The sequence below is a fragment of the Parasteatoda tepidariorum genome, chromosome 4 (genome assembly GCF_043381705.1).
Source record: "Parasteatoda tepidariorum isolate YZ-2023 chromosome 4, CAS_Ptep_4.0, whole genome shotgun sequence".
In the NCBI taxonomy this organism is placed as follows: Eukaryota; Metazoa; Arthropoda; class Arachnida; order Araneae; family Theridiidae; genus Parasteatoda; species Parasteatoda tepidariorum.
This window is the reverse complement of record NC_092207.1, coordinates 44239861-44249252: the sequence shown is the minus strand read 5'-3', so window position 1 is coordinate 44249252 and position 9392 is coordinate 44239861. Positions and strand designations below refer to the sequence as shown.

Genomic DNA, 9392 nt, shown 5'->3' with positions numbered 1-9392 from the left:
ATGTTTATTCAGAGAAAGTACGTTTTTGTGTCTGATTTCGTAACTTAATTAATAGTTAGCACTAATTAATTAGCATATTTGAGGTCACCCCCAGGAACCATTAAGATTGACACTTAGTTCGTGAAAATCCGATCATTAGAACGAAAGTTATTCAGGGTGATTCGTTTTTTTTTTTTGCGGACTGTACATAGAACTTCTAGGTTTCATTAACATCAGTATTAGAATCAGTGGATTGCATGTAACCAAACAACGAATCTTCTAGAGACTTTTGTTTACGAGAAACACTTATCTCGAATAAATTTAGGAAAAAAAGGAAAATTTGTAACTAGGTAGCCGGTTTTCTTATCAAATGACTGCCAAAAAAAGCAGCCTTTTTAAATCTTTTTTGACTAACAAATTTCTGTTTATTTTATATCTTTAAATCTCTTCTACTCTTAAGAAGAAAAAAAGCCCTACCAAAATCAAAAGATCAGCAATGAGGCTTTAAATTAGATTCTATACATGATTTATTTATTGGAGTCAATGTAAACCTTGATCTCAATATTTTTAGCTGCAATGGGTAGCATTTGATCACTTATCTGCTTTTTTTATCCTTCATAATATGAATTCGGACCATTAGTCTAAATTTATGATAAGTTCAACGCATATATTTAGTGTAATATTTTGAGATAAGAGAGTTCATCCTAATTTTTGGCAGTTTCACGGTATTGACTTAAGATACTTTAAGGAAAACAAATTTATATTTTATGTTGCGAGGTGTACTAAGGATTGAAATGGAAAAAATGTGGTTTATCCGAATGATCTGCTAAGAGAGCGAATGAATTAAGGGGTGCAGCAAACGTCCGTGTCTTCCTTCATCTTCTAATATGTATAGGATAACTATCATAGAAAAGAAACACAACATTTATTGATATTTAATAGAAAACAAAGCTAGCATGTGAGGTAATTATAACATTTTACGTTTCCCCCAAGTTCTTCTATAACGACTTTTCTGCCGTTTGGCTTGGAGAAGACGTGTTTCTTGTCCAGGCAGCTCTGTATAGGGCTCAGATATGGGCTTTGGACAAGGCAGTCAATCATATTGTCACCATAAAAATTTATGGTGGACCTCGTAACATTTCAAATAGCTTTGAACTGGAAGTAAAATGGGTTTATCTCTTAAAATTGCTGACATAAAAAGCACTACTATAGAATTATATTTTGTGCAAATTTACTGTGACTTCGGACCAGTGGTCCTAGTTCACAGCAGAAGAACCACCTCAAATAATAATTCATGCTCTGGCTATATGCATGAGTTTCAAATTACAAAATTCAAATAGTAGGGTAGGTAATTTGAAAATAATGCTATTTTCAAATTGCCTACATCATTTTACAATTCGCAGAACATGTTTATTGAACTAAGCCTAACAAATGGCGTCGTTTATTTTCAAAGAACCGAATTTTCTCACGAGCCTACGACATAGGCAACAAAAAAGCTATTATTAGAAAAACCTTTCAGCTTCATCCGACACTATGTGTAAGCTACAAATGAAATGCCATTTGCTCTCATTTCCGATATTTTAATGAAATGCTCTCTCTCTACATCTTTAAATTATAATTATTGTAGGTTACCATGGAAAAGGTGGTCCAGTATGTGCACAAAATATACCTTATTTTCCTCCCCTGAAGCGTAAAGTTTTTGCAGCAGCTGAAGAAATGGGACATGAAATACTGGATTCAAATGGACCACGACAAACAGGTGAGGAGGATTATTTTTAAACTGCATCTAAATACAAATTACGAATGCAAAGAAAGATTAAAATAAACACAATATGAAATATTTTTATTACATAAAATACTCTATATATTCTATAAATAAAATAACTTTTTAAAAAATATATCAAAAGAATATTAAGTGGCACTTTTCTTACAGAATTTGTATTCAAATTTTAAATGTATTTAAATTAAAGGATTTTGAAACTTAGTTAATTTCACTTTGATACTAAAATGTTTTGCAATTTAATAGTTAAAAGTCTTCATAACAATTAGCAACATATACAGTATAATTGTACGAAAGATATAATAAATATACTAGGAGGCTTCGCCCCCTGATCGCTGGCGCTCGCCAACCCCCGGAACTGCTTTCGCATTTCATTTAGGATTGCTTCGCAATCCGATGCTCGCTTTGCTCGCTCATTGGATACGTTCTTAACGTCTAGTTTTTGCATACTTTTTTGAACACTGAAGTTCCGAAAACTTTTCAGTGTAGAAAATTCTAAACCTGTGCATTTCAATATTAATTTGAAATTGCAAACAGTTCGCATATTTTTCTTAATCACACTATTCTAAATTTCAGTTGTTGAGAAAAGTAACTGTTGTAAGTTTTGTTTTAAAGTCTTTCCCACCAGAGGGCTAAAACCATGTGTTGTAAAACAATATGAAATAGTACTGAACGCCGGATGTAAAGCATCGGCTTCGATGAAGATAATTTTGTGAGAATTTTTTTGATAATTCGGTGAGAATTCACCCGATTAGACATATGATGCTCACTACGTGCTCTTGCGCGCCGAAGCCTATCAATTAAAACGTATTAGCGTTTTATATAATATAGATTAGCCATATGATGCTCACTACGTGCTCTTGCGCGCCGAAGCCTATCAATTAAAACGTGTTAGCGCTTTATATAATATAGATTAGCCATATGATGCTCACTACGTGCTCTTGCGCGCCGAATCCTATCAATTAAAAATGAAAACTGTTGCCAGCGCGAGAAAAGAAATATCATCGGTTTTATTGATACATACGTACGTATTAGCGTTTTATGTAATATAGATTTAGTTATTTAAAAGAATTTATTCATGAGAAAAAATAATATATATAATTTTATAATTATATATATTATTTACATATAATTACAATAATATATATATTATTTTAATTATAATAATATATATTATTTTATAATTATATATATTATTTACATATAATTATAATAATATATATTATTTTAAATATTTTATTTTTTAATAAATATAATATTTATTTTATATATATTAAGAATATAAGTATGAAACATAGATGCAATTTTCAACGTTTGCTTTATATATTCAAATTCGTACATATTTTGGAATATTTATTGCAGACATACGAAAATAAAACGTTCCTTTCAACTTATAATATATTAGTACGTGATAACATTTTATTATTTTATTTCAAATGTCACAGTTTTAACTTGAAATATGGTCTTTTTTCTTTGATGGTATTTTATTTTCAAATAGAGTTCATTTATTTTCTTTTTTTGAAAAACAAAATTTTAAATTTCGAATTATGTATACCATTTTAAAATAAACTTACTCATTATTTCAATTACAACTTACACACTTAACCATTTTTAACAATTTGAATCGTTTAAAAAAAGTTAGGAACGCCAAATTCTTAAAAGTAAACTAAGACTTGTGTTTCATTAACAAAGAAAAAAAATACACCTTAAATTTTCCTTCAAATTGTGAACAAAACTTATGATTTTATCATAATAATTAAAACGGAAGATCACATTGTGTTTTCATTTCTCCCAATAATTCTTAAGTAACAACGAAATTTTGACGTTCTTACATGATTATATTCGCATGTTTTTATTTTTAAAAGAAAACAAAACACAAAAGTATATTTTGTTACAATAATATATTCAGCATGATATTTGGAATAGATTTATCGATATTTTAATAATTGACTGTTATTTGTCATAAATAAAATTAAAAATTTAAAAATAAGAAAAATAATAAAGTATTTAATTTTAGTTTCTGAAATTCTTTAATCACCAATAGCTAAAACCTCTCATGATAAAATAACCTATGGATAGTATTAATATTATAGAGTACTATATCAAATTATAAAAAAGTTGAAAATTTTTTTACAAAAATGTCAGAACTTTCACCAAATATTTAGGATCAAGCATTGTGCACTTAGTTAATAAGAAAACAGCACAAAAAATGCAAACAAAATATTTCAAAAACCTCAATGAGACTAATTTATCAATTTTTCTTTGAATTTTATTACATTTGCGAACTGCAAAATATTAAATTAAATTTATTTTCTAAATCAATTTCATAGGATGTCCAAGGCAGTCTTCGAAATGGCCAAAGATGCCACACTGGTAAAGCCTATTTGGTACCAGCCGAAAACAGAACTAATTTGGATATACTAACTCATGCTTTTGTCCATAAGGTAATCTAATAAACAAAAAAAGAGTCAAAATTCTCCTTGCATGCATATTTTGTTATTTATCTGAGTAAACCTCTAACTTAAGTGTTCCCCAACTTTTTTTATTTGGTCTTTACGTATAAAATTTGAAGAACAAGAGCAAAATCTAATGATAATAATATAAGGAACTATTTCATTCATCGAAGTGCATGCTCTCATACATTTTTTCTATTTTCATAAACAACTTGTCGTTTTTTTTATTTATTTATTTATAAATTTTTTTTTTAATTTATTTTTTTTTATAAGTGGCAGGTTGTTTAGTCAAGAAGAATAAAACCCTTTTCGATGCGAGTAAATGAATACCTGAAAGGCCAGTTTTACAACATTTTCGGGATAAAATTGTTCTCCCATAGTTGTGAATGCTGTCAAAATTTAGAAAAAAATTGTATTCATTGGGGATGAGTCTAGTGATCATGTAGGATTAGTTCCAATTTCCGTAGTTTTGCATGTGTGTTTTAGTGCTGAGGTTTGAAATTTTCTTTAATTTTTGCATGATTTCAACTAGTTAACTGCAATATAATTTAATTGTGAACGATGAAGCAGGTTCTATAAAATCAGAATGGATCACACCTTTGTTAAAGCAACTAAATGTCACCAACAGTTTTATTTTGGTAAATATTATGCCTTGGAGTGTGCTTTTGCGGTTGTTCCTTCTTCAATCAACACTAAATCTAACTAACATTAGACACAAATACAATGATGTTTTGCGCTCCCTCTGATGAGTGCCGCGTTAGAATTCATACTTTATAAGAGTACAAATTTCTAACTGTTCAGTTTTTAATAAAATGTTTTTTTTAAAAAGTATTTATATATTTCGAGATTATGATGATTTCTTTAAACAAGTGAGAATTATTTTAACAAAAGAAAAAAATGGCAAAATATTAAGCCAATTTCAAATAATAAGCTGTTGAAGTTGATATATCCAATCTAAATTTCGTACTTGGAGAACTTCTTACTCACCCTGCAGAACATAAGTTTTCACTGTCTTCTGAAAGAAAAATAAACTTTTCAAAAGAAATTTTTTTTTTTTAAATCATCCAACATTTTCGATTTAGATGGTTGACCATATAAAGATAAGGGCAGATGGCGCTAGAAATTAAAATTCACCGTAAGACTTCCGGGTTACTACTTTCGACTAATCTTTAAGCCAAAGCGTGAAAAAACGCCCTATCCAATATTATTATACTAATTGTTGTTATTGCTTATCCCCTTGGTCTAGAGCACTAGACCAAGTCCAGAAGATCACGTCGCAACAGCAAGTCATATACAGTCTCTCCTTTACACATCAGTTGCCTCACAGAGACACCAATGCAATCCAAAAGATGAGATGGAGAAGCAATGGCCGAGCAATGACAATAGGCATAAGTCATTTCTTTCGCTCTGAAGGTCAAACACTTTATATGGCCGGTCCTAAGCCTTGATAAAGCTGTTTGAGAAAATCTAGGACAAGTTCACTGCATATTATAATCCGGGATGGATAATCCGGGGCATTTGGCGGCATACCAATCATGATCTGGTGGATTATATTTGTAATGTTTTTAATACAACGCGTTCTTTCAATCTAACTTTCAACTAAGCAAACAGCAAATGAATTCGGAAGACTCCGCAAGCTTCGTATGATGCTGCCCAAAAAGTAACAAACAGTGCTATTTTACACAAATATAGACAAATAAGGGAGAACACTCCAAAAACATGGCTAACCTTACGCTTTATTTATGCTGTAATATTATTTTTGTTAAATTTGGTTTAAGCTCACTACCTGTTAGAAATTATAAATTACAGAAAACTTTTATGAATGGCAAAACTACGCGTAAATTTAAGTATAAATCACAATAATAAAACTTTCTAGAATATTAAGGTTGTTTACACATCGCCTTGTAAGCATAATACAGGGTTATTCATAATTCCCTCCGCCTGTAAACGCCATTTTTCTTTACTACAACTGGCTTCAGTGGTACATGTTACTGCTATCTACCGTCAACTGCTTAAATTAAAACTTGAATACTTTCGGAATAATTTCATCTGTTCTTTTATGTCATATTCGTCTTCGTTTTTTTACTATAACGCTTCGAAACCCCGGAGGGAATTATGAATAACCCTGTATATAACAAATGTTCCCATAACAAATCCCACCCATCCCCCATGTTCCCATAACAAATCAATACCTCTGGGGGTACTGAATTGGAGATTGATCGTTCTCCGATTCAGGTCAAAATTACGATCTGTGGATGAATGAATGGGTCAACCCTATAGACGGGCATGATGTATGGGTGCGGCAGAAGTTGAATTCTTGGCCATAGATGGCGCCACTGGAAAACAGGAACAATCGCACCTTTCTGTCTTAACAGGCATACGAAAGAAGAGGAAAGTTGTCGAGTTAAGAAAAAAATTCCCTGATTTTCAGGGAGAATGGAGCAAAAGAAGGCCAAATTAAATAATTAGCTAAGGATTTGTGCAGCCGTTTTGAAAGCTATCAGACAGAAATAAAAACTCCGTTTACCTAAAATTTAAATTTAGAAAAACGATTATTACAATTTTGATCCGCGTGATGTGAGGTTAAACTGTCTTCCTCTTAGATCGATCTCGTTCCATTTTTGTTCCAGATGCTGAGATATTATTTTTACCGCCCTTTTCGGGACGTCCTCTCCTTTCCCTTTTTCTTACTATCTGTCTGGTGAAGCAGAAATTTTTAAAGCCCCTCTAAATAGATCAATAACTAAATGATGTAAAACGAATCATTAAAGTGGATAAATGACGTCAATACCGGCATCGCTCTAAACTGAAGTACCAGCAAAGTGCTCAATCTAAGGAAATACTTGAACATCAAAAAAAAAAAATTTAAAAATAACTGTTTGAGTTGTTATGCGTTAAAGGAAGATGTCGTACAGGTCATTTCGTAAAAAGTTTCTTTTTTTGAGATTAACTCTGATCAACTGCCTTAATGGCTTTCAGTCTAATCACCCTTAACTTGATATGAGCTTCTTCTTCAAGTTGAACATTTTACAAAGTACACTAACGATTTTGTTATTTTTTCATGCCTAATTCTTTTCAGTAAATTATTTACCATAGAACAGTGCAAGTTTTCTGGTTGTATATTTCGGTTGCTTATTCTCCAATTTAAACCATAAGACTTTTTTTTAAATTCAATTTCGTGGTAACTATTCGACCGATTTAGTTCAAATTTCATATTTTGACATATAAAACTACATTCTTTACAATAACATAAAATTTTGTAAACCTTATGACTCGAAATTCATAGTGGAGATAACAATTTCTGTTTTAAGTACCAAAACCACACTATTTCCTTAGCATCGAAATAATTTTGCTAATTAAATAAGTAGGGTTAATTATGCTATTTTTACAGGTTGTTATCAAAAACTACAAAGCAGTAGGTGTGTCGTTTGATGTAAATGGAACAATGCATGAGGTGAAATCAAGAAAAGAAATCATTGTTTCCGCAGGAACAATAAACTCGGCTCAATTGCTCATGCTGTCTGGTATAGGACCTAAGGATGAACTTGAAAAACATAAGGTATATTAAAGAAATGTGAAAAACAAAGTGTGTTCAATTAGTTTTTCTTTTGTAGAGGAAAAATTAATCAATGACAATAAAATTTGACAAACAGGTTTAGGGATTTTGTTCAAAATACATAATATTTTCATATCAGCAAACTAAAGATATTAAGTAACTGAGTAACTAACGATACTGTTCAAAAACGATGACTCAAAGTACAGTGCGCCAAAGAAAACCGATCATCGTGAATAACTTTTGATCTAATAATCGGATCTTCACATTTTGGACTCAAACTTACTGGCTCGAGGAGGTGACCTCCAATATGCTAATTAATTACTGCAGACAATATTTTAAGTTACGAAATCAGACTCAAAAATGTACTTTCTCTGAATAAACATACCTGTTTTTAGACTGGTTCGGATTTCTGACCACCAAAATATTAGGGATATCCGTAATCTGGGAAATATGATCCCCTTAGCTTAGTCAGGAAAGCGATCTAAAGTTTGGACCCCTTAATGCTAATTTTACTTTTTGCATATTTCTTCGTATCTTGAAAACTTTTCAAGCGAATGGAAAAATTTTTGCACACAATCATAAAATTTATTTATCCAGGGAAAATTTCAAGGAAAGAATATTTTTAGTATGTATTTATTATTTTTTTATTATTTTATTAAATAATAGCCGAAAAAATTTTGAGAAGTATAAATTTTTTTGCATCATTTTAATGTACAAAATGTAAAATACAAAATTTAAGTGAAATCAGTTGAATACGTTCTTAAGGATTAGAATTTTAAATATTTTAAATTCGATTTCTCAGGAACTATTCGACCGATTTCGCTCAAATTTTGTATTGAGCCAGAACGTGTATAAGATTTATTTTATTTTGTTCTTGCTGTCCGGTTAAAAGTTAGTGTCATTTGCAAAATAAAATTGTGGAAAACCCCTGATAATTTTGAGCTCTATTTTAAAAAGTACAAAAACTACATAGAAAATTGTTCAAAGCATTTTAAATTTTTAAGGTATTCAAATAAGGCTTTTTTTTATTAGTTACCAAATACGATTCTTTACAAAATCTGAAAAATAAATTAGCATTTTTTTTCTCACATTCGCAGTACAAAACAACTACTTTACTACTCATGTCTTGCGTAGCTTTCAGCGAACTTTTTTCAAAATTTTGAAACAAAGATTTTGCATTTAATTTTTAAATTCCTCCGAAAAAAAACTAATTTTACTTATTATTTTTAAAATTATATCAAAAAACATGAGACAAAATTAGTTTTTTTTTTGTAAAAATGTCCATATTTCTATAAATATATAAGTTAGGCTAACGAAATTCTATCCAGTAGTTGCAGATAATAACCGAAGTAATCGATACAAGTTGCAATGTTACTGCTTGATTTTTTTTGTCTTATTGTGTTAAAAAACTTATTTTCTTTCATTATGTATTGTCAGTCCCTCAAACCTCTGAAAGCAATAAATCTTATTGCTAAGTTTAAAAAGTCGCATGAGCTAATCAACTCTGAAGTTATAAAATAATCGTCAGAGCGTTTCTTGAGAAATTTTGAAAAATGTCAAAAACTGAAAGTTTTTCTTCCATTTATTGTAGGGCTGTATGTATATATATATAAACACTTTATAT

The 9392-nt window shown here is 30.3% G+C and overlaps 1 protein-coding gene across 1 annotated transcript in view; it reads left to right on the top strand.

Moving 5' to 3' along the window:
* LOC107438229 (glucose dehydrogenase [FAD, quinone]) overlaps positions 1–9392 on the top strand; it is a 50167-nt gene that overhangs the window by 21901 nt on the left and 18874 nt on the right. The window contains exons 5-8 of the mRNA XM_071180324.1: positions 1607–1738; positions 1913–1917; positions 4090–4203; positions 7604–7771. Coding sequence (XP_071036425.1) covers positions 1607–1738; positions 1913–1917; positions 4090–4203; positions 7604–7771 — 419 coding nt within the window. The remainder of the gene's footprint in view (positions 1–1606; positions 1739–1912; positions 1918–4089; positions 4204–7603; positions 7772–9392) is intronic.